This window comes from Colius striatus, chromosome 1 (genome assembly GCF_028858725.1).
Source record: "Colius striatus isolate bColStr4 chromosome 1, bColStr4.1.hap1, whole genome shotgun sequence".
In the NCBI taxonomy this organism is placed as follows: domain Eukaryota; kingdom Metazoa; phylum Chordata; class Aves; order Coliiformes; family Coliidae; genus Colius; species Colius striatus.
The window spans coordinates 124,432,901-124,457,848 of NC_084759.1; the positions used below are offsets into that span (position 1 = coordinate 124,432,901).

Consider the following 24,948-nt stretch of genomic DNA (forward strand, 5'->3'; position numbering starts at 1 on the left):
TGCAAGAATCCCAGAGGCCCAATTCAGAGCTGCACAGATGACCAGGTAGCAAGAAAGATCAACCAATCTCCCCTGAGGGGACAGCAAAAGTACTGCAATTAAAGGGTATTTTTGCAAACAGCAGGTTCTTGGGTCTTCTCTGACAATTTCTATGCTGAGCACTATCTCGCTTTGTATCCATGTGGAAAGTCTGGAAGGTTACTTTCTGTCAGAAAATAAAGCCTTAGACTAAAACGCTAAGTTTCTCCTCATCAGATTCCCAAGGATATGACAGAGGTCCACGGCAGGCCCAATAACGTCACCTGAAGGTAAAGACCGATGCAACAATTCTTTAGAGTTTGTTTCTTTATTCAGTAAACATCTAGTTACAAGTTTCACAAATTAAAAAAGTGGGGGAGCTGACTGAAGAGGGGGCGGGGAGGGGGTCTCACAGGCTGATCCAGCTTTTGTTCTGCTCCTCCCTTCTCTAAAGCACACATCCTTCTGCTTCTCCATAGCTGCGCCAAGGAGAAGGAAGGGAATCTGAGTCTCCGTCCCGAGGACAGAACCAACACAGGGCTTGAACAGAATTCCCTTGTATTTCTTTCACAGGGGACTAAACACAAGCTTCAGAACCAGCCCAACCCAGCACATAAAGAGTGGAAAAGATGGAAGAGGCAAGGTGGCAGCTCCTCAGGCCCACCACTACTGGCAGAAAGAAAGGGAGAGCAGAAAGGGAATGGGCAATTGATGCGTTTCCTTACACATCAGTGGGATTCCTCACACCCCCCTACAGCACCCAAATGGGGCCAAAGAGAGCAATGCAGAAGATTAGTTCCTGTGTTTCAATTCTTAAGTGGGAGGGAGGTTAATACTAAATTTGAGGAGGGTCCAAGTGGTGCTTTGAAGGGGCTTCAGAGTTTCACTGTCTGTACCTGGGAGGAAGGGAAACAGAGAACATAAAAAGAGTAAGTGGTGACTAGAAAGCAGCACAAAAGACAGATAAAAGGTTTAAACCCAATGTCTAGGCATCAAGAGAAAGGAGAAAGTCCCTTTTCAAGCACTAGATCACAATCTAGTGAATCCTTGCCAAAACACAGGAGAGCAGACGCCAGCACTTGTATTTTAACCTGGACTGACAGCAAATGGTCTCCAAGTTCTACACAACGACAGTATAAACACTCTACAGCTTGCCATCCCACATCATTTCAGACAGTGTCGCTGCTCTCTTGGGTTGATGACCCAGCTAAGTTAGGAACAGCTTCCAGCTTCCACCTTCCCATTCACAACAGCATTTCCTCAAAACTCACATCTTCCCCTGCTCTCCAGATTAAGCGGGAAAACCCATTTCCCACCAACGCTTCAAATTAACCTAAGATCGGGGCAACGTAAAAAACCCCAGACAATCAGATGGCGAAGAGGCAACCGCGCAGCAGGAGACGAGGCAAAGACAACTTGTTAAGGCTTACAAGAGCGTGTAGGTAGCTTTGGGGGTGGCCACGCCGCACCCCCCGCAAGGTCTGCTCTGGGTTCACCAGTCATACCGACGGGACTGTCTGGAAGGAGAATCCTCGGGACCCTGGATGGCCAGACGAGTCCCTTCGGCCCGCCGGCCGCCGGCGCTGCCCTCATGGCGTCGGTAATCCAGCCCCCGCTGCGGCCGGAAGCGTGACGTCTCCCGCCTCCACTCATCGTTGAATGCAGCCGCGTCACCTGCGTAAGGAAAGAAGGGGCTCAGATGGGGAGGCTGCTCGGTTGGGGCAGCGGCCCCTGGGCTCGCCGGGAGCAGGGCACGGGCAGTACCCACTTTCATCCATGTTGATGTAGTCCTGCCTCTCCTCCTGGTCGCCCGTGCGGTGGTTCCGGGAGCGCTGCATGATGTGGGCCCGCTCCCGGATGTGGTGCCCGATGGACATCTGTTCCAGGCCGCTGTCCGAGTCCCTTACGGTCCGCCTGGTCTCACGGATCTGGGGGCACGTTCCCGCACAGGATCGACACGTTAATTCATCCTCCCAGCCCCATCAGGGCCTTCTGCTCCTCACCCGCCCTACTTCAGACACACTACACTGCCACCTCTCCCAGGATGTCAGGCACAATGTTAACCCAGAGGGGAAAACGGACTGCCCCCCTGCCACCCCTTGCCATTCCCTCCCAGTGGCCCTCAGCACGGTTCAGTGAGTCCCAGCACGCTCCTCCAGCTCGACCGCAGAGCAGCGGCACTGAGCTACCAAAGGGAAGCCCATCCACCCGCAGCCAAACCGGCAGCCTCCTCCTTACCCCACCGGGTGCTGAACGCATCTCTGAGGTCTCCTGATAGACTTTGGGCCCATCACCCAGGTTGGAATAGGAGATGACAGTTGAGGAAGTAAATGTCTGGCAGTTAGCACCATTTGTCATGTGCTCCTGCACGAAGAAACAGGGAATGGCATGAAGAAGGAACGGGAGGGAAGAAGAGATGGCAGTTAATACTCTCTATGGGACAAAGTAGGAAGAGATTACAGTAGGGAGAATACAGTCCCCATGGGTCCATCTTTCCACAGAATACATCTTCCTGTTACATTAATTCTAGTTTCTTGCTAAACGAGTCTACCTCCATTCTTCCTTCCTCACCCATCTCTCCTCCCTGCTCTCAGAGGGTACGCCTCAGGAACAAGCCCTCTGTCACTGAATCCTAGTCATGAAGCAAGGCTTGCAGCCTCTGCCACCTCAGCAGCTTGGTCACAGCCCACACCAAAGCAGCATAATACAATGGGAGACTTTAGATGGGGTGGCAGGAGCACTCTCAGTACTTCCCTCAATACAGACTGGTTTATGGAGGGCTCTTACCATGTTTCCAATCATGTCGTTCATCATCCCAAACATATCTATAAAGCCACCTGCCTGATAAAAAAAAGAGAACACAAGCACAGTCAGTTCGGAAAGATACAGGATGAAAGACCAACAAACAATCTGCAAGGGACAAAAAACTGCTGCCTAAGAGGAAAAACTTCATTTTTCTCTCTTTCAGTAGTGCAGAAAAAAAAACCCCAGGATTTGAAGCTGCCGTTCTCTCCGTTCTTTCAAGTGGCATTGCTCTCATGTTCTGGCTCTCCGGATCTCTGGATACAGCAAAAGTATTTCCTTTAGTTTGTCTCTGTTTTCAGTTTGTCTTTAGTTTGTCACACGCACTGGTGTGAGCACTCAGCAAAGCTAAAAGAAGAAATCTCAGGCTGTGCATTAAGAACCATCTCCAAAGATATTTTCACCTCGTCACTGTTAAGTCTTCATATAAAGCACAAGGAAGTTTCCACTGATTGCATTCTTTTCAACACAATAAAAAGTTTTCTTATTTTTTCCTACAAACACCTCACTTTTTAATCTTGTCAACCGAAAGGCCTCAGTCCTTCACTGGGCCAGCAGGTCTCACAGGCTAATTGTGCAATAAGTAAACAAAACTATTGTGTCAATTTAAACTTGCTAAGTTGTTTGGGAGTTTTGTGTGTGTGTGTGTTTCCTGGAGTAGCCTCTTGTTCTTGCTTCCAGCAGAGCAGTACTCGAAGACAATGTTATTATCCTTTGAAGTCTACCTGTTTGCATGCTTATTCACCCTTCTCTGAGCTAGAATTCCAGGATGCTTAGTCTTTCACTGAGGCAATCCTGCAGAGTGAGGTGGCTAAAGTTGCTGGATCTGGAATAACCTATTTCCACTGTATTATCTTAGTAGGTGGCAGAGATCAGCAAGCTCCAAGCACTGTGCTCTCACGTACATGCAGCTGTTCCCATTCCCGTCGTCTCCACATGAAGTATTCTGTCGGCCTCTCCATCTGCCACCACTGGCAAAGAAGGTTCAGTAATCACCTCTGCCTACCAACAGCCCAGTCCTTCTCCTCCTGTCACCATCGCCCCTCCATTACCTCCAAACAGATCCACACCTTCTTTTGAGACATACGAGGTTATTAAGAGACTATCTGCTCTTCCCAGATATTAACTGTCCCAATTCCTACGAAATATTGTGCTGCACCGCCTTTAGGGCTCTTCTCTGGTCAAGGCAAATAGAAACAGAGTTGGAGTCTCTCCTCTAAAACAGCTCACGGACTAGATTGAAACGTTAGAGTGGAAACAAAGGAAAGGCATGTCATACAGCAACTCGATGAGACAGGTCCAAGAGAAACTAGCTGCCTCCAGTTTCAGTTCAACATCCTCTGCTGTATTCAGTTTACTATCAATCTAGAGCTCATTACCATCTCTTCACACCTTCCCACCCTCACTACCCATCAGGATTGATGGTCTTGCTCACAGATGGCTACATTTCAGCATCGGTTGCACACAGCGCTGATGAATCCCAGTATAGAGCTACTACTTGGAAAGCCTCTAATTTGACCCAGAAAAACAAAGAACTTACCATGCCAAGCATCCCAAAGGGTGAAACAGCTCCTGCCTGCCAGGACAACAGAAAAAAAACAGAACAGAGAATGACCTTGCAAAAGCCAGGTACTAGATTCTCCCCAGAACATCCTCATCCTTCCCTGAAACAGAACTAGGCACACTTGGGCCCAAACACACACATCAAGGAAGTGCTTCCCCACCCCCACCTCCGACTCACGGTGGTTCAAATCGTATCATCCCATACAAACCAGTCAGGAGATGACGCTCCCAAATTTCTTCCAGTTATACCAATTTATGTCCTTCAGAAGCAACAAGTTCTTCCCCCTCTTCCTCCCACTCAACTTAGAGCACAGTCGTGTTCCATGTATCAATGCACATGGAGCACAGAAAAGGCCAAGAACACCCTGTGTTTTAGAGATGAATTCCATGCCCACCACCACACGGAGGCGAGGGGCATACCCAACCTAGTAGGGGTGGGAGGCAGAAGCTAACGAGGCAGTTTGAGAAACCCTAGCCCGTATTGAGCCCCTCTGGTACCTGCATCCTGCGTCCAGCCTGGCGAGCCCCAGGCGTGGTGCCATCCGTGATGCCGAGGAGCGGGCCAAACCCAAAGCTTCCTGAAAGCATGCGGTTCATGTGCTGCCGGTGGATGGCAAACGGGTCCCTTTTGGAGAGGTTGAGAGAGCGGCAGTGAGGAATGGACGACAAGACGAAGCCCCACATAATCCACCCACTCTGGCTCTGAGCTTCTCTTATGTAATTATATGTTCCTTTCCAAGCTGAAAATCCATAGTACTAAGAACCGAGTGTTGCTTACGATGGTCCTCAGGGCTGGAAGGGACCTCTGGATCTCATCTTATTTCTTGTAATAGAAGCTATTACACCTCCGAATCCCTCTCAGGCACTATTTGATGGCTGTTCAGAAGCAGGTTGGTGTTCTGCTCCCACTAACACTTTAGGGCTAAGCATGACCAAGGACATTCCAGAACCTTACTGCTCTAACAAATGGAAGCCCCCTTCTCAGATCTGCAGCCCAGGTATAAAAATCACAGAATGGAAGGGACCTTTAGAGATCATCTCCAGTCCAACCCTCCTGCTAAGGCAGGTTCACCTCAGTCAGGTCACACGTGTTCAGGTTGGTTTGAAAACCTCCAGAGGAGACTCCACACCCTCCCTGGGCAGCCTGTGCCAGGGCTCCCTCACACTTACAGGTAAAGTAGTTTTTGCTTATGTTTAAGCAGAACATTTGTGTTCCAGTACCACCACCATTTCAGACTCATTTCCTCTTGTGTCATCAAACCCCTTCAACAGCTCTGCAAAACAACTGAACCCTTCTAGAAGAACAGTCCTTCATTTTGCAAGAAGGCGCACAAAGACTCTCCTGGCTGCAAAGAGAAGGCGACACTTCACTGGACGAGAGAGCATGCAATCCTAGGTATTGTCTCTCACCCCTCTACATACAGAGGCACAAACACACTCAAACACAAGACTGCAGCCTCCAGAATGGACCACGCGGCCCGACACTGTGCGACATCCCTCTGCCCCAAGTAACCTTCATCAGTAATTTTCTTACAATCTTGTGTGTACACCTGCCAAGAGGCTGAGATCACATAGAACATCTGCAGATTTGAGAGGGAAAGGGAACAATAATGGGTCCCTAACTGGTTTTCTTCCTTGTCTTCTTTTGCAGCCCCTCACTTTGGGAGCAGTACACACTCACAGATGCTGCAGGAGCAAGAAGGGGAACAAAAACAAACAAACAAACTGAGAATAAGGACAAATGGTCACAGAATACTGTGGCCACACTGAAAGAAGTCTGGGGAATACCATACTGTTTCTCTGCACATGCTGTAGTCTGCACTTAGCCCTCTTGAGCATGTACCACCTCAACAGCATAGAATACTCCTGAGATCACAAAAACTTCTACTACAAACTAATATTTTTCTGACTCTGCCGGAAATGCTTCCCAGAATAAAAGCTAGACTCATACCTGCCACACCAATGAGAACACATAGTGACTCTGTGACTAACTGGGACATCAAAGTCTCCTCTCCCGCTCATTTGTATACAGCTGATAGAATTGTTGCTTTTTAAAGAAAAGAAAACAGACTTTACTCTTCTACATAAACCAATTCCACCACCTTCCTAGTAGTGCCATGTTTCAAATAATCAAATTCTTCCTACATTACAGTCTATTCCTTATCCATTTTGGCAAGGACTGCCAACTTCGTTTCACTGCCAAAATTTATCAATAGCTTCCCATTTCTGGACTGTGGACAGAAAGAAAAAACCTTCAGTAAAAGGAATCCCAGGAAGAGTTCCTGGGACCTTTGTTTGATGTCAAGACTCATATTTCAAAACTACTTGTTGTACTCTCTCTGCTTAGTTCCTTTACAACTTGACAACTGCTTTAGCAGTCTTCTCTATCTCCATCGGTGATTTCCTGCGCAGAACCGCAACAAAGCTGGATTTTATCTATCTTAAGTCTTACTTTGCATGAGAAAAAGCAAAACCAAATAATAATAACAAAAAAAGGTATTCCGGCCCTCTTCTTCTCAGACAGTTTCACTGTCTTTTGGCCTACTTTATCTAATTATGCCTTCCTCCCAGATCATGTTCTACTATTACAGAGCTCGGACCGACGCCAACCAGGTTATTCCCCGTGCCGCCCCTCAGGTGTTTGCGTGTCTCTCCAGACAGCTGCCGCGCTGCGGTATTTCCCGCAGCCCCGACGGCCCTGCTCATCTATTCGGAAGCCCGGGGAGCGCACCTCTGACCCCCGCCCAGGATGATCGGTGCCCCCCGACCCCCCCCGGAGGTGCCCAGAGAGACTCACATGGCAAACATGGGGTCCTCCGGTTCGCCGTCCCTCATCAGCCGGAACATGCTTCCCGCGGGCGGGGGCGGCCTCTGCAGAGGGGAGGGGAGTGAGCACAGCCCGGGCAGAGAGCCGGGGAGGGGATGCGCCGCACCGCGGCCTCCCCGCCCCGCGCCTCCGGCATCGCGCCCGGCGCGGGCGGCCGATGGTAGCGCTGACCCTGCGGCGCCTTAGGCCGAGACAGCCCCCTGCCCGGCCTTCCCGGCCGCGGCCCTTCCCTGCCCCCGCCCCCGCGCCCCTTCCCGTCCCCTGCCTACCGGTGGGTGCGGAGCGGCGGGCGCTGCCCTTCCCCTTCCGCGGCAGCGGGAGGCCTACGGGCCGCTCACGCCTCCGCTCCCATCGCGGCCCAGGACCGCAACTCGCCGCTGCCGCCCCAGCAGGCCCGCCCCGCGCATGCGCGCGCGCCCCGGCGCGGCCCAGGCGGCCACGCGCGTACCGGGGAGGCGGGGGGGGGGAGCCGTGCCCCTCGGCCAGGCCGGAACGGCCTCTCGGCAGAGCGCCGCCTAGCGCCAGCCGCATCCCGGCCCCGCGCCCGCGCCGCTCCGGCCACAGGGGTCCCGGGCCGGACGCCGCTGCGGCGGCTTGCTCAGACTGCCTGCCTTACCGTCAGCGAGGCGGCGGCGGGCACCGGAGCGGCCGCGAACGGCAGTGCCTGGTGGGCCCGGGAGCGAGCCGCAGCTGGCAGGGAGCGAAAACACTCCCCGGTCACAAGGGGCCATTGTTCCCCTGGCACAGGCGATGGCAGACGGGCACTGGGGGTGCCGGTCGCTTCCCGCCTCGGCAAGAGGAGGGGCGGCTGGCAGGTGAGGCGAGGGCGCGGCGGGTCAGCGTGAGGGGGAGCACGGCGGCGGGTGCCCCTGCCGAGCTCACCGGCCAGGGCGCGCTGCACAGGAGCTGGAGGCTGCCACCTGTCAGCTCGCAATTACAACCCCGGCCGCGGGTGTGGGCTCCCTGCCGGAGCCCACAGCTGTGTTCGGGTGGCATCAGGGACTTGGCCTTGTCGTCAGGGGCAGCGTGTGCAGGCAGTGGCACCGGCAAGAGCTGCCTGCCGTGAGGGCAGGGACAGCTTACGGACACCAGTGCTCCATTGGGGCCGAATGGGGAGGGCACTTCCTAAGACAGACGCTTGTTGTTGCTGTCCATGGGCAGCCAGTGGGAAGCAAAGAGGAAGCACAGGCCACTGGTGCATGCACCTACAGCAGTGGCAGGGAACCTCCACAAATGGATGGTGTGACAGCCTCTGTCACTGTCCCTGGTGACCATGCTGGTTGCCTTCAGCTACTGCCAGCTTCGTGGGACTGAAAGGAAGAGCGCAAGCTGACTCATTCCTGCTGGAGACCAGGGCACGCTTCCTTAGGGGTGTTTTTGTTGGCTGTTGCATCTTGCCTCCTATGTGTGGGAGCCAGACCAAACCTGTGCCAGCGGGGTGGAAACTGCAAGTTGCAAGATATGGTTGAGAAATCCAGCTCCTGGGTCATGGCAGGAGTCATGTCCTTAGATGTCAGAGTCCAACAGAGGGAAACGACTTGGTAGCATGCGTTACGTGGTGGGATGCACAGGGGGACCGGGCAATACTTCTTGCAGCAGCAGATCTCTAAGGCTGCTTGGAATCCAGACAGAAGATCTCACACCAGAGGCCCATGCCTGTGTGTGTGCAGAAGACTCTTTAGATGTCCCACATTTCATAGAGGCGTGTACTTCAGAGGCTGAATTAATGTCCCCAACGTGGATGCTGTGGATAGCACAATGGTGGAGGATTGTGAGGTGGAGACAGATCCTGCAGGCAGGGCAGGGGCTAAGCAGCAATCAACTTCTTGGGCAGTGCTCCTCAGGGAGGCTGTTCAGAGGTGAACTGCTGGAACATACATACTCCTGTCCCCAGCTCAGAGCTGCTCCGTGAGCACAGGAGTTCATATGGAGCCTTTGCCAACGTGGCATCAGCCTCTCTGACGCTTCTTCTGCAGCCTGAATCATCCTTCAGAGAACCTCCAGCCTGGAAAGTCTGTTTGGTGTGTTTTCCTTCTGCTCTGAGGCTCTCCTGGTGTTTGGTTAAGACTGTGTGGAGCTGACCTCAAGTGGCATGATTCAAAGGCAGGTGAAGTGCTTCTCGAGCAAGAACATAAGCATATTTTTTCCTTTTTTCCCCAGACCTGGGATAACATGCTGTCCCCCACATACCAATGATCCTCCCACTCTTGGAATGTCCTTGAGCTGGTAGGACTCCCTCAGGTCTTGGTTTGGTTTTTTTTTATCAAATACCATCTCAGGCACTGCTGCCTTCCAAACACAGAGCTAGGGAAGGAACAGAACAGAGTCTGGAACAAATATCGCTGTGCAGATCCTTTGTCCCTAATGTTGCTCCTCTGCAAGCAGCCTGCGACCCAAAGGGCTGAGTTTATGAGGCTGGGGGCTGAAGCTGTGCTCCTTACTGGGTGTTTCTGAAACGTTACAGGCAGTCCTTACACCAGATGAACCTATGTTACCACGGAGTATGTTACCAGTGGTATTGCTATTTCAGCAAATCTGGAGAGAATCTAGCCTGCAAAGAGCCATGCTGGTGGCACATGCTGGGTGAAGCCCTGGAAGGAGGAATTGGAAACACAGCCTTCTGGGATGTGGACAAGGCCACGGTTCTGAGGAATGCAGAAGCTGTGTTGCTGCCCTTTTTGTAGCAGAGGTTTCCATACAGTACGTGCCACGTTCTGTGTAATGTGCGCCACAGGGACGGCCATTGGCTGGGTCACAATAACGAAGCTCGTGGGGGCGTGAATAAAGAACAAGACTCCCATCTTGCTCCTGTCACATTCTCTACGCAGGCTGCTTCTGTTCTCAGCACGAACAAAAGCCATTGACTACGTCGTCTCTCCATTTCCTTCCTTTTTTTTTTTTCTTTTCCCTTTTAGGCTGCCCAGGTTGTGCTGGAGGCAGCAGAGGACTGGGGAAAAGGGAAGAAGGCGCTCAGCAGGCGGCCAGGAGGCAGTGAGTGAAGGGCAAAATGGAAACGCAATGAATGGCACCGCTGCCCTTAAACTCCACCTTCCCCTGCCCGCCGCCGGCCGCTGCCGGGCAGCCCCCCCACCGTCACCCTTAGCACACTGCAGCCGAGGGGGCAGCCACGGTGGAAGCATTTGAAAAGCAAACTCTGTGTCACGTGGGGAAGGTAAATAAACAGTATGCTGAAAAATCATGTCTTGTTACCTGCTGCTTGCAGGGACTGGCTGACTGGCCAGGAAAACAGAAACAGTTTCTTAGCACGTCCAAATATTCCAGGCACCCCGTGGACATGTGTAAGTCAGAGAAATCCTCGTTATCAGAAGTCAGAGCTACCCACAGCCATGTCCTCGTGGGTTCCCTTCACCTGTGCCTCTTACGTAATCCTCATCCAACAACTCCCTCTGACCTCAGGTGAAGGGCACCCCGAGTGAAAGATCAAGCTCGGGCTCGATCCTCAAACGTGACAGTTCATATTTAGGATGCCAGAGCCAGCGTGTGGTGGCTGTGGCTTGTTTTGCACAGTACTGATTACTTTCACAATAATTTGCTGGTGTTAAAAACGTGTCTGTCACACTGTGAGAACCATGACCTCCATCTGTGCCATCTTAGCAAAGAGAGGTTGACAAAAATCACGACTGAAAACCTCCCCCTGCTTTCCAGTCTTCTGACAAGCTGTGTCGCCCTCATCACTCCCTTCTGCTCCTCTTGCTTCCTCTTGCTGCTTTGCCTACACTGCTTCCCAGCCCTCTGCAGCGCTTATTTACATGCATTGCCTCTTGGGAAGCCATTTCCCAATGCAAAGTTGGCTGCCGGTTGAATTCTTGGGAATTTCCTCTTTATCGGTGTCATAAAGGAGAACAAAATTGATGACATGCCTAGATTTTTTAATGGACACGGGACAGAAAGATGAACATCGTGGATTAAATACACAAACACATTCAAATACATTCCCTCCTCACATGGAGCTTTTTTGCTAGTTTCACCATAAGTGCAACGGGAGACACTTTCTGTGTCTGAATTTATATAACTCTAAGAAAAGTTAATACAAATACACAATCTTCTGCTCTTTTATTGTTCAGCAAACAGTTTGGAAGAGTTTTGGAGTGATTTATGAGTTAGTTCACAAAATAAACGCGGTATTGTGTTTTGCTTTTGCTCGGAAAATGGCTCAGCATCAGTTCAGCCTTCAACATAAATAAAAGGGTCCATGTCCCCAACCCCCAACGACACAACACAGTGACAAGACCTGCAAGATATTAAACCAAAACACATACGTGCCACCCGTGAAAGCCCAGACACCTTTGGAAGCACACTCTCATGTATGAAGGCACACACATGCAAGCTTAACATGTGTCTCAGTAGAAAAGAACCAGGCTTCTGTACTCATAAAAGTCCACCCACGTAACACAAAACATCACCACTGTGCACACAAACAGGTATGCACTGCATGTAAACACAAGCACACACACCACCTGCGTAAATGCAAGACACTAACAGGGCACAGCACAAATCCTGTAATGTATGGTACAGAGAAGGTTACATTAATATTGTTGATTGGGCTGCAGACAGGTATGCACAGTGTCTCTGTTCGCAATGACATATCATGGAACTTCTGCACCTCCCTCATTTTGTCTAAGGACTTAAGACGATGAAAAGGATGGAACATATTCTGCTGAGTTGGTAAAGCAACTTGTGGCGGAGATTAGAGAACGTACTGAAAAAGGACTCGCATCTGCAGACCGCACAATGAGTACACTTGCATTGGCAACAAAGGGAAAAACACAGATGGGAGAGCGGAGCAGAGAAAAGCTGCAAATCGATCCGGCAGACGAAATGCAGAGTGGCACAAATCCGATGGAGGAGCAGAAGACACAGGGAAGAGTTAGGTGAGACAGCGCAGGGATGTCCTTTGGGCTTGAGTGAGGCAGCTACCACAATAGGGATCTGAAGGGCAAGAAGAGTTGGGATGGTGCATCACAAGGCAGGAAGAAGAGGTTCATACTGGATTTAAGGGCAAAAGCATAGCCGACAGAGGCATGCAGGGCAAAATGGGCCACATGGAAAAAAAGGAGGATGTGAGATTAATTTTGTACGTGGGATAAAAGGATGTCACAAAGAGAAGCTGGGGAGAGGGCTGTCGGAAGAATGCTTACCAAGACTACAGGTAGGAAGCAAAAGTTGAGAAGCAACAGATGATGTAAAAACTGCTGAGAGGATACCGTGAGGAGCGTGGAAGTGAAAGTGCGAGGCAGCCTGCTGCAAGAGCTGGGGGGAAGGAACAGGTCACAGGTGGCATATCGCTTTGTAGAGCTGACCAAATGGCCCCATCCGACACACTGGTGGAAACCCACTTACACAAACCAGCGTTTGTGTCTGTGCACCTGTGGGTAAGCAGCCTGCATCAACAAGGCGCCTTGGGCACAGCGACAGCACTGGATGGAATATTTGCTTTCTCCTCTCTAGGATGTTGTGTCAAGGCCTGTTTGTGAACACATTAACGTGAACGCATCTCTGCCAAGGGATGCACGTTGGTGTAGTTTTGCTTTTTCAGTAGTTGAGTGTGTGAAGAAAGGATAAAAAAAAGCATGGGTTGGTGAAGAGAACAGCAGAGGCATGAGCCACAAGCAAAGCAGAACAACATCTGTCCGCTTTATAGATTTTTTTTTTGGCTCCTATTTTTGGGTGTAGCTCCAGAAATTATGATTTTCTTCTTGCAGAAGGATGAAAGAGGGGCACTTGAACCAAGGCAGAGCTTGAATGCTGACAGCAGCATTTTCATGATTGTATTTTGATACTAGTCTAGATCTGAGTGGCTGGGTTACGTGACAATTTCTTCAGGGCGGGCACTATGTGTGTGCACCACTATGCTGTGCACAGAGCTAGGAGGAACATAGATTAGATCACGAGAGAAGCAGCTGTAGCTGCAGAGATGAGATGACAAGGTGGGGAACTCCTGCCTCCCTGTCACAGAGATTATAATTTATCCAATCTCTTTCACACTTCCCTTCAGGAGTTGGGTACTTATTGCCTTCCCTGTTACACGAGTACACGTCGCTCTTTCTATTAAATGCTCAAAGTGAAACTCATTCATGCCTAAATAAATTTTGCAACCAGGTGGATTAATAACCTTGCCTTGTACCCGTGAGAATGGCTGCGTATGCCTGCATGTTCTCACGTGCATGCTTAGTTTTGTACGTCGGCTTGCAAACGCATGCCGACTTTTTATGCGTGCTCGTGACTAAGAGTGAGACAATATATATCTTCTGGGAAAGGTAAAGGGCATTTAGTCATCCCGGCCCGCTCCAGCTGACAAAAGGCCTGAAGTGCGGCTACAGGAACATCAGTTAGCAAGAAATCCCCGCCGCTGCAAGACACAACCTGCCGTTCCGCACAGGCGCCTGTCGCCGACTAGGAAGCAGCCGGTAGGCTGGGCGCCGATCCCTCTCAGCGGGCCGTCCCCAGCCCGCGGGCACCGCCAACACCGCGGCGGCGGCGGCAGGGCCCGGGCGCGGCGCTGCGGCAGGCAGCAGGGGGCAGTGTTGCCCGCCGCCTGCCGCCCGGCCGAGCCGCCGCTTGCCCCGGCGCTGCCCCCGGGGCACGGGGAAGCGGGGGATCACGGGGGGCCCGGCCCCAACACCTGCCGTGCTACCTTGTAGCATCAACCAGACAGGGCTGCAGACACCGAGGGCTTCCCCTTGTTTAAGCGCCGGAGGCACACAGCGCCGGCGCCCCACGCTGCCCGCCTGCTTCAAAACGGACCCCTCTCCTCACAGTACTCCCCAGATGGGGAGACAGCCACGCGGGCCAGGGCAGCCCCGCTCCGTCCCGGAAAGGAAGCCGCAGCGCCCAGAGAAAGGGAAGCAGCTACCGGGCAAGAGCCGAGCACCAAAGCACACCACGGGCCGCGGCCGCCCAACGCCCTCAGTCTCCCGCGCACCTTCCCCGCCGCCCAGCGTGCCGCTGGCTCCTCCTGCCTCACTGCGCCAGTCATGGCCGCGCTCCCCGCTGCCACCACCATCCCCGTGACAGCGCCAGCGAGCCCATCGCCGCCAGCCAATAGGAAACCTGTTGGCAGGCAGACGGCTCATTTGAATAGCCCAATCAGGCGCCCACCCATTAGTCCCTCCTAATATGGGAAATAGGGACGCGCTCGCTAGCCCTCCCCCCCCAAAAAAGTGTCCCGGGCCCCGCCCTCTCCCTCCACCGCGGACAGAGCGCGGGAAAAGTAGCCGCGTTGCTGCCCCGCCCCCAGGCGGCGGGTTCCCGCGCGGGGGCCCAGCGCCGGGCGGAGGGGAGGGGAGGGCCGGGCCAGGCCGCGGGGCGGGTGTGCGGAAGAGGCCCCGCCGCCGGGACCGCTTCCAGCGGGAGGGAGGGAAGGAGAGGGCGGGCAGCTGGAGTGGAAAATTCCAGGCAGGAGGCCGCGTGAGCCCGGCCGTCGCCAGCCTTCCCCTCCCACACATCCCCGTAGCACCACTCCTCGCCCGTCCCAGGTTCTCTGCAGGAAGGGCGGCTGGGCAGCCGTCCCCTAAAGCCGTGCTACAGGGTTGGCGCGCAGGGGGCTGGTTTGCCCCTGAGCAGTGTCTGGTGCCGCGGCTCGGCGGAAAAAGTGGCGCGGGGCTGTCGTGCTTCGCGGCCTCGACGGGCCGGGCGGCACCGCCGGCGGGGACAGGCGGCGCTTTCGAGGGGGCTCCAGTGCGCCCCCGCCGCCGGCCCTTGTGGAGCGCCGAACGCACATTGTTCTGCCGGCCGTGCTCCTCGCGGAGCGGCACGGCTCGGCACGGCCCGTCCTTCTCCCCTCCCTCCTCCTCCGCCTCCCGTCCCTCTCCCCTCCCTCCCCAGGTCCCTCCTTCCCTCGTCACCGGGCGGTGTATAAATCCCCTTCCCCGGCGTATTCCCCCACCGCGGGAGACCCTGGTACTTTGGCCCCTGGGGCGGGAGCCCGCTGCCTCCTCCGGATCGCTGGGACTTTACTCTCCCGCCGTTAACCTCCGCCCCCGCCCACCGCTCCTCGCTCTCTCCCCGCGGGGCTCCCTCCGGCCGTACGGTTCCCGCCGGCCTCTTCCCTTTGCTACTCGGGCCAAGGATGTCGGAAAAACGCGTCGAGGAGGCGCCGGCGGAGCTGACCGCTAAGGTGAGACACCCCGGGAGAACCGCGGGGCTGAGGAGTGTGTTGGGAAGGTTGGGGCGCGGGGGGGGGGGGGGGGGCGCGGTGGATGGCACCGACCCGGCCGGGGCCGCACCGGCGGCCCCTTGACGTGCCCGCCCGGCGGGGGGCGCGCGCGGGGCTCTGCGCCTCCCGGCCAATGGGAGGCGGGGGCGGGGCGGGGGGCGCTCGGGCCCGCGCGCGCCCCGCCTCCGCCCCTCATTGGCCGGGAAGCTAAGCTCGGCTCGGCTCCGCTCGGCTCCGCTCGGCTCGGCAGGGACGGAGGGAGGGCTCGATGGCTCTGGCGCGTCTCCCGGCAGGGCGGGTGGCGGCTGAAGCGCGTAGGGAGCGGTTTGACCGTGGCAGGGCCCTCGGATGGAAAGTTTGCGTAGACACAAAGCGCGGGCCGGGCGGGGCCGGGCGGGAAACGGTTCAATCGTACGGACAAGGTTGTTTCAATAAAGAAGCACAAACGCAAGCCCCAAGCCGTGTTCCGTCGCTGTGTTTGCGCGGCCTCGCAGCGGCTCCGGCGCGGCGGGCGGCTCGCCCTTTGTCAGGGCGGGCAGAGCTAACGCCGGGCGTGTTCCCTCTGCTCGCCCCGGCCCCGCGTCTCCTCTCAACTCCCTTTGTTTAAGCATTCCCATCTTCTTATTTTGTTGCCGCTGGAATGATTTTGGTTTTGATGGGTTGTTTTTTTTTCTCATCTCATGTAAAGGAAATGAAAGAAAAGAAGGAAAAAATTGAGGAGAAAACAGCCCACAAAGAAAAGAAGAAGGAGATAGTAGAGGTGAGACCCTTCTGGGGGATTTAGAGGTGTGGGGGAGGATTTTATAAGGGATGGTTATCCTGGCTCACCACAGGTAATACGATATAAAGGCAACGTGGGAGACTGAGGAAAGAGGACAGGCCAGGGGAGCCCAGAGGGACAAATGAGGAGCAAGCCATGGGATAATTTTGGAGGCTTTGCCTTGAAAGACTTGGCAGAGTCAGCACAGTCCAGTGAGAAGAACAAACAAAAAAGGTCAAAGGAAGGAATGGAGACGAGGGCGAGTAGGAGCAGAGGAGAAGGCAGCTCAGGAGATGCGGTCCTGTGCCCAATGGAGTATCCTGAGGTGCATGTAAGGAGTGTAAGTTGAAAGAGGTAGGGGAAGGAGATGCACAGAATGATGAAGGTCAGAAGGGATCTGGAAACAGATGTACTACGAGCACATAGACTAAGTCATTAGCCTGTGATCGCAGAGATGTTCTGATTGTTGAGGTAGGATGGCAGAAGCTTGTCAGGATGTAAGCTCGTGGAAGTCAAGGAAGTTCATATCAGTAGGGAGGGACTGCAAGGATCAATTTTGTAATAAAGGCTGGTCGGGAGGAGCGTTTCAGATGGAATGGTGGGAACAGTGGTGTCTGAGTAACAGTGCCCTCGATCTGACCCTGGAGTCTGAAGTGGCTGGAGCTGCGGGGATTTTTCTTGCGCTTGCAGCAAAGAGCATGTGGAAATGTCCTGATGCCAATTTCTGCTCTGACCAATTTGTTTTGTTCAGGATGAGGAAAATGGAGCTGAAGAGGATGAGGAAGAGAATCCTGACGACGTGGATGAAGAAGAAGGTGGTGATGAGGATGAAGGTATAGGGAGAACAGGAAGAATTGGTCTGTGGGGAAATAGAGGATTATGGAGGGAAATTCCTTCTCTGAGCCCTCAGACTGTGAGATTACATTCCCTTAACTGCTACTTCAATTAAGCTGTGATTTTTCTGTCTTGCTTGTTTTTAGAGGGAGACGAGAATGGGCAAGAACAGGATGGCCATGCAGAAAAACGGTCTGCAGAAGAGGAAGAGGTGAGTGATAGTGTAAGAGAAACAGCAGTGAGAAGAAACTAGGTTACCAGTTTGTTACCAGGTGTTAGTTAGTTACCAGATGCTGGTCAAATCCATCAGTTTGCTGCTGCTGAGCATCTCAAGTTGGCCTTGGATGTTAGTGCTTTAGCAGCTGATGGGTAAAGAAGTCTGATGTGGGAAGGGAATAATAAAGCCCTGTAGACATCTGTAGGATCCAGGTGCTTCTACTAGCAGCTACGTTCCTTGAGTGGTTGACAGTCAGGGTGCTTGACATTGTGCTGGGTGATGACCCCTCACACACCTGTGACTTCTGGGCTTCAGGCCGAAAAGTGGACTGATCTCAGGGTCTGTCTGAAGTGACGTGGGCCTGGGCTTGTACCTCCTGACAGGAGCAACACAGGCATCCCTCCCAGTGGAGCTGTCCACGTGTTAGCGGTGACCATGGGCAGAACGGTCCTGTTGGGTACACAAAGATGCTTTAAAGAGGAGTGGATTTAGGACGGGCCAAACTGGGATTTCTGTCTGGAGAAAAGACCAGTAGTAAGAATTTTGTGGAGGAATGATGTCCTTTGGCATGATGACTCTGGTGTGAACTCCTATTTTCTTTTTTCCCCTCGTTGTCCTACCTAGGATGAAGTGGATCCAAAGAGACAGAAGACAGAAAACGGGTCTTCAGCTTGAGTCTTCCTCTCCCATCTCCTCCATTCCGTCCATCTCTCCTCCTCCATTCCAGCCTGTGCTTGCACTGTTCGTTGGCTTCACACAATCTCAGATGAGGAAAGATTAGAAATGCTCTCAAACAGGGAAGACAGGGGTTTCCTTCTTACCCAAAGACCTGGCCCTTCTGTGACATTCGCCAGCTGAAATGATTTCCGTCCCCCCACGTCCCTTCAGCTGTGCTCCCCTTAACAAATGATCCTCTTCCTTCAAGAATCTCGTTGCTTCCCGGGGCCTAGTACATCACCTTGCCAGGCCCATGTGCTGGGCTCCTCAGGGGGCAAGCACTTCACCCCTCAGTTTCACCTGCACTCTTCTTTTTTTCTTTTGTCACTAGTATGACTGAGATTCTTGACAGCTTCTGCTCCCCAGACCTGCTGTCAGATACCCTCCCTGAGACCAAGGGACTGCTGGCACAGATCTCATCGTGTGTTTTCCAGTCCTAGGCCTCAGCTGCTTTCCCACTGAACCCCTAGAGGCAAAAGAAAAAGAATACTAGAAGCAAAAAACGGTTCTATCAAACCACACAGGGAGACAGAATTTATTTTGAGCTTTTTTGGGTTTTTGTTTCTTCCAAGTTTACATGACAGCAAGCTGGCCCTCGTGAGTTTTTCAGAAGATAAAGGTTGTTTTTATATATGAATTTCACCTGAACTGCGTATTTTTTTAATTTGGAGGCTTTTTTAAAACAAATCGAGAGAAAAACAATTGGGGACCAAACTTTGATTTCCATTTTTTCCCCTTCAGATTTTCTTGTGACCATTTTTTGTAAATTAAAGGCAATATAGCCACAGCATTTTCTATGGCACAGACATCACGAGGACGATAGATATAAATATATATATTGTTTTCAACTAGCACTGTAAATAAAAGCGTTTAAAAAGATTTCAGATGGCTCGTGTGGACGGTTGTGTCTGTACATCTCGTGTTACGTTCTGATGGGGTTGTCGTGGGGAAAGATGGGCGGGTGGTGTGGCCAGCAGCAGGGAGAGAAGAGGAGCCAGAGTTGGTTGAAAAGCATGTGTTAGTTATTTGAAGAGAGGCCTGTGTGCTCTGCCTCTGCTCCCTCCTGAGGGCATGGCACAGGCTTGTGATAAAGCTCCAGGGCTGTCCTGAAGCTCTTGAAGCTGACATCGGGCCTCGGTGGGGGAGGTGTGGGAAGGGAGCTGGGGCTGTGGCTGCTGGACACCGCAGAAGGCTGCCCCCGCAGCCTCGCTGCCCCAACTGGTGTCGGGCATGACCGCTGTGGTATCAGCCTGAGCAGCAGGGGTGTGTTTTAAAGAGGCAAGAGCTTCAGTTCTTCGTCCCACCGGCTGCCTGGGAGAGATCTGTCAAGCATTTGTCCTTTCATCCTTGCGGACCTCTAAAGCCGCTGTTAGCATGTGTTCCTTTTTAAACTCGTACTTTGGCAGTCACGCCATGCAGGAGCTGTAAATAATACCAACTTTTGTCTGAGCAGCAGTGGCTTTGTGCTTGTCCCAACTGCAGCAACAGATCAGATACGGGGAGCGCAAACAGTTGCTTGTCTCTGCAGGGGCAAAGTGTCAACCGTCATTTTCTCCAAATGCCTGTGTTTGGCTGTGGGCCTCGGCCCCAGGGCAACGCAGGGACACAGCGTGGTGCAAAGAGCACTGCTGCTGCCAACCGCTTTCCCACCTACGAATGTCTGTGGGGTTATGCCTGCCCAGTGGGATCTCTTTGCACTGCAGGGAGTGAGTACATTGCTCCTCCAGCCCCTGTTTTCTGGTGGAGCCACTCCTCTGCTGCAGCTGGACCTATCTCAGCCCAGGGACCACCACAGCCCCGCTGCTCCTGCCCTGGCCCCTTCACTCCTTTCCAGCTTGGTGCTGGGGGGGAGGATTTGACCCCTTCTCTTTCTGTAGGTAAGGGTTTGGTTTAAACAAGACTCTGGTCCTGGGACATCCCTTCCTCCAGCTGGAGCCGTGTGCTTGGCTTTGCTCAGGGCCCGTTCTGGCATAGTCATTGCAGCTGTGCCCTTTCTACTACCACCCAAAGTCAGCCTCAGCCCTGCTCATGACAACCCCGGCGCATGTTCCCCCCTGTGAACAGCATTTCAAAAGCAGGTAGCTGTTGACTTGCAACACCTCTCCCTGCTCCCGACCGCCTCAGGCACTGTGGTCAATGGGCTACTCCAACACGCACTTTCACAATTTTATGTTTCTACTATTGCTACATATTTTAATATGAGAGATTCTAGTCTCTGTTTGAGATACTTTCTCATTGGAGCAAGTCTTCTGGACTTCCCCAAACTTTCTTCTGACCAGTTCACCTCTTACTCTTCGGTGCTGAAGATAAATTATTAGTGAATGATACAATCTCTGCAGAGGCTGATTAGTTTTCATGCTTCTTCCCCACTACTGCAGCAGCACCTGACTATGAGCAGTGAAGGATATACTTGCCAATGAAAAGTTATGGAGAGAGAACTCCATCTCTGCTTTCTATGTGGATGCAACACCAGTACCTCTGGCACTGGCCAACCAGTCAGACAGAAGGGAGGCAGCACCTGATTGTTAGGCCACACTAGCAACTGAGCAGCCATCTCTCATTTCCTCTGTGGGAAACACTGATGCACAAAGGGAAGTGATAGAGTGCTGCCAGCCAGGTTCCCCATGACAGAATCATAGAATCATAGAATGGTAGGGGTTGGAAGGGACCTTTAGAGATCATCTAGTCCAACCTCCCTGCAGAAGCAGGTCCTCCTAGATCAGGTCACACAGGAATATGTCCAGGTGGGTTTTGAAAACCTCCAAGGAAGGAGACTCCACACCCTCCCTGGGCAGCCTGTGCCAGGGCTCCCTCACCTGAACGGTGAAAGTTTTTTCTTATGTTTAAATGGAACTTTTTGTGTTCCAGCTTCTTTCCATTGTCCCTTGTCCTGTCATCGGATACAACAGAAGAAAGTGATGCCCCAACCTCCTGACATCCACCGTTTAGACACTTGTAAATATTTACGTGATCCCCCTGCAGTCTCCTCTTATGTCTCTACAGATCCCTCAACCCCACGGCTGCTACTAGTTCTTCCATCTTCTTCTGTTTTATTGAACACTTTTGTCACTGTCCATGAATAGTTAGCTACAGATATAGAAATAGTTAGAAGAATATCTGCTTTGATTATTTCTTCATCTCAGTGGCCCGCAGGACATCAGTCACTGACTCAAGGTGAGGGCTACAGATAACATAATGCAAAATTGCACGGTTTCTTCCCTTTCCTTAGATCCATTCTGTGTCTGGAGGCATTTTGGCTGACAACGCCACCATAGCAAGAACATGGAGAGATTTCCAGAAACAGCTGGGGATACAGTGTTCTGCACTGTGCTTCATCTCAAGCTTGCCTGTGTGCTTGACTTGTATCCAATCTGCAAGATAATTTTTATCATTCAGTTTAATTCTTCTTCCACAGTGAGATGATGGTGTCATGTTAGTGTCATCAAGGTAAGAACAGAGCCCATCTTCACCAGTTACTCTTCAGAAGTGATGGTACCATTCCAGGGCCTTATTCACCTCCCTCAGCTCTGTGCTAATTCTCCACTCACCTAATTTGATTCCTGTGACTAGAAGTGAGTGCATGAGAGGTTCTGGTGTCAGGAGGCCTTTCCCGAGCAACTTGCTTGCTCCGATCACAGTATCGTTAAGGGCTGTGACTGTAGCTCTGTTGGGGGATACCAAGCATGCCAGGACAGTGCTGGATGGATGTGAGCTGCTTCTCCTTGGGCGACTGTGAAGACATAGCCTCCTAAAGAGACCAGGTCTGGCTGCGGTGGTGAGCTGCATGAGCAAGCATGAGAGCAGGTGGTTGAACCATTCCACGGCGGTTGAATAAAACTGCTCTGCTTCTGGTTAAGCAGAGCAACCTTACTTAGCTTTGCAGTCAGTTCTCCTGCAAGCAAAGAGGTTGGGCTAAAGATCTCCAGAGGTCTCTTCCCACCTGCATCTTTCTGCCATATATGAAGAAACAGAGGCCTGTCATGGAAAGTCTGAGCTAAGTCTGAAGATATTTTGAAGTGCTGAACCCAGAGATGAATGCTCTTTGCATCTTTATAGCTGTCACCTCCTCATTTCCCCCTTAGGCAAATGATCCCCTCTACCCAGCCTCCAGTTTTAAGCCAATAAATGAAAGAAGATCGATGTAATCAAAACCATCACGCAGGCAGAATCATGAAACCTCCTTCAAACCTGGAAAAAGTGAGAACTGCAGCTGCTGGTGGTCTGGGAGAAAAACCCTTCTTGCTTCAGGAAAGTCCATAATCAACCTGACATATTAGGTTTAAAAAAACCTGTGAAGACAATATTTCTCTCTCCCACTGGGACCAGGGTCTTCTTTAGGCCTTCTGGTTAGGAGATGCATTGCTCAGCCGCTTCCCATACACCATATGGGAAACTAAAACAATTTGCCTCCCCAGAGCCTTAAGAAGCCCATGTACTTTTCCCTCCCACCTCTCTCCCTGATTTCAAGAGCAGAGTCAAAGGCAGACACGCTCATGGCTGATCCAGTTGGTCTGTTTTCTCAGGGAAGAAGACGGTGTTTACATGTGTGGGCTCAGGCTGGGGACATATCACAGATGGACAGGACTGGAGCGCTGTGTATCAGTAGATGAGTTTGGGTTTTGTTTCCTGGTGAGCTCTTACGGTTTTAGCAAAGCACGGACCATCACAGGGGTGTGGAGAGATCTAAGGTGTTAGTATTCAAGGGTTTCAGCCATGCAAGATGGCTTATGGACCAAACATGGTGTCATCAGGTACGGCTTTGCTCTTCTGGGACACATTTTCTGTCAGACACAGAAGAGGCTGCTTTCCTATCTCAGGCTGTTCAGGAAGCCCGAGTCTCATCTGGAATTATCTGTGCACTACAGCAAATCCTTAGCTGAGCTTCAGAGAACTGGAATATCAGAGCAGATCAGCCTCACCTCCCCAGGTATATCTGTGCAGGCAGGCTATGACAGATGCTGCAAATCATCCCTTAAAGAGGACAGAGGAGCACCCATTAGAGAGGGAAGGGACCCATGTATGTTCTGTGGGTGATATCCATCTGATGCTACTTGTCATTGAGGGCCTGTAGGAGCCATACATTCTATAGACCTCTGATGCTTTTTGTAATTCCATTTATTGTTCTCATTCTCTACCACAGACCTTAATCATTTTGTCTCAAAAAGTCCAGTTCAGTGCTTCCAATGTCCTAAGCGAGGTTCAAGATGGCTCACTCTCAAATAAGGCACCTAATCCATGAAGTGGGCTCACGTCAGCAGGGTGTTTGGCCATGTGTCCTGCAATGATGAATCTTGTCCTTAAGTCTCAAATGTTACTGGGACTTCATTCATCCAAGATGGAAAGTCCCCAAACCAATAAAAGCTGCAAAAAACAGCACCTTTGAGAACTTTGTGATTACATATGTCTGCCAATACCTCTCTGGCAGCTCAGGCAGACTCATATAGGCTTTCCTATGTCTTATAGCAGTTCATCCATGCTTTTAGGATGCATTCATTAGCCTGTGTAATTTATAATGGAAATTTTCAAAGCCCTTTGCCTGAAGCATCCTTCAGCAGCTTTTCTGTTGTTGTACGTCCAAACAACTTCACAGAAAGATTTTCCCTGGACAGCATTCCACAGCATGAACTCACAAAGTGCTCTTTTAGGGTCATCCATAAGCACATCAGAAATCCCATCTGAAAACTTACATCCAGCTGCTGTTTTCCTGTGTGAAGGATGGTTTCTTAAATGGCACTTCTATTTTTTTTCCCTATGTCAGATTCAGTCTCGAAAACAGATGAGGCTGTTGCATACATCTCCAACAAACCTCCTGAGCTTCCAGGATTGCATCATGGTAGATAGGGACACAGATTTGAGCTGGGAATTTGCCAGTTCTCTACAAGGTAAATTTCACAGAAGGTTCAGTAGAAAAGTCTGGAAAAGCCAACCTTGTAATTCAAATGAGTCATAACGTTTTGCTCATAACTAAAGAAAATACAGACTGCTTCAGGGTCTCTGAATCCCTTTTCATAGCTGTAGAAATAAGCATTCTTAAGCAGTTCTAGGCAAAGCAACACAACATGCTGCTAACAGTGGGCTGTGTTGATTGTAGTTTCTCACTGGGAGAGGATCCTGTTCCATTTCAGTTTCTCTATGTTCTAAAGGGTTTCCAGACCAAATCCTGACTATAAGTCTCTCATCTGTGGCAGGATTCCTATAGGTGTTCCTGATATTCCCCAGTGCTGCCTTTGCTTTTACTTCCACGGGTGAAAAGCCTACAGATAACTGATAGGATCCCAGACTGCAGACAAGAAAGAAGACTGCTGTCATGGATTTGGGATACAGAGGTGACATCTGTGGTGGCCAAACTGCTATACAGCAGAACATCTCTGCACTGCTCATACTCTCATCACTGAAGTCTCCAAGAAGACCTCCAGCAGGACACAGCAAGTTTTGTGTAACTTGCAACACAAAAGCTAAGCCCCAATCTCTTCTCTCAATATCTCTGTGCTGAAGAGGAGCATCACTCTGGGAGAACAGGCAGCACAATCCCAAAGTACCTCCAACTGATACCTCAGTTGGTGAACTGAGGTATCAATATAAGGTGAACTTTATATTGCTTTTCTTTAACCTCTTGAATGGATTTATTACCGGGGAGGGATTGCTGGAGTCCTTTAAGCATAGATCTACAGCTTTCCTGCCTCAGGGGCCCTCTGGTGGCACCAAACTTGACGTGTCAGTAAATGCTTGACTGAAAACTTGCTAGCAGTCTTCATCTGAGTTTCCCTGCACCCAAAATGCTGGTCACAGGGCATGCTGTAAGCTGTCTCAGAATGGAGGAACCTGGACTGTCCCACCTTGGGAAGTTAGGGGCCTGTTTTTCAAATTGTCTACAATTCCAGGTGGTTATCAAGAACCTATATTGGATGCCCAACAGCAGAGCCACCACTTGAGATCACTGCACCTTTCTGGAGAACCTATTTTAAGGTTGTTAGCTGTAGAATTTCTAGAGGGGAAACAAACTCCTGGGTATAGCTGGCAGGTCCACAAATCCC

General features: G+C 51.7%; 2 protein-coding genes and 1 long non-coding RNA gene across 5 annotated transcripts; 2 read left to right on the forward strand and 1 right to left on the reverse strand.

The window, feature by feature from the left end:
• Window positions 1–327: 327 nt before the first annotated feature.
• MLF2 (myeloid leukemia factor 2) lies at window positions 328–7,614 on the reverse strand. Of its 3 annotated transcripts, none has more exons than XM_062006085.1 (9): window positions 7,480–7,614; window positions 7,181–7,254; window positions 4,882–5,008; window positions 4,361–4,396; window positions 2,806–2,859; window positions 2,257–2,382; window positions 1,787–1,946; window positions 1,449–1,692; window positions 328–914 (listed from the first exon to the last, which is right to left on the reverse strand). In XM_062006085.1, the coding sequence occupies exons 2-8, from the start codon at window positions 7,228–7,230 to the stop codon at window positions 1,511–1,513; spliced, it is 735 nt and encodes a 244-aa protein (XP_061862069.1). In that variant the 5' UTR covers window positions 7,231–7,254; window positions 7,480–7,614; the 3' UTR covers window positions 328–914; window positions 1,449–1,510. The 3 variants fall into 3 exon arrangements, with proteins under 3 accessions (XP_061862069.1, XP_061862060.1, XP_061862053.1); XM_062006076.1 differs by having other exon boundaries at window positions 1,524–1,692; window positions 4,361–4,405; XM_062006069.1 differs by having other exon boundaries at window positions 4,361–4,405.
• A 218-nt stretch (window positions 7,615–7,832) lies between these two features.
• Window positions 7,833–10,406, forward strand: LOC133628089 (uncharacterized). The gene is made up of 2 exons (XR_009820658.1): window positions 7,833–8,025; window positions 10,126–10,406. It is a non-coding gene; the product is annotated as an uncharacterized LOC133628089 (long non-coding RNA).
• Window positions 10,407–14,719: 4,313 nt separating this feature from the next.
• Window positions 14,720–18,032, forward strand: PTMS (parathymosin). The gene is made up of 5 exons (XM_061988767.1): window positions 14,720–15,347; window positions 16,075–16,146; window positions 16,898–16,979; window positions 17,127–17,191; window positions 17,822–18,032. The coding sequence occupies exons 1-5, from the start codon at window positions 15,300–15,302 to the stop codon at window positions 17,870–17,872; spliced, it is 318 nt and encodes a 105-aa protein (XP_061844751.1). The 5' UTR covers window positions 14,720–15,299; the 3' UTR covers window positions 17,873–18,032.
• The last annotated feature ends 6,916 nt before the right edge of the window (window positions 18,033–24,948 follow it).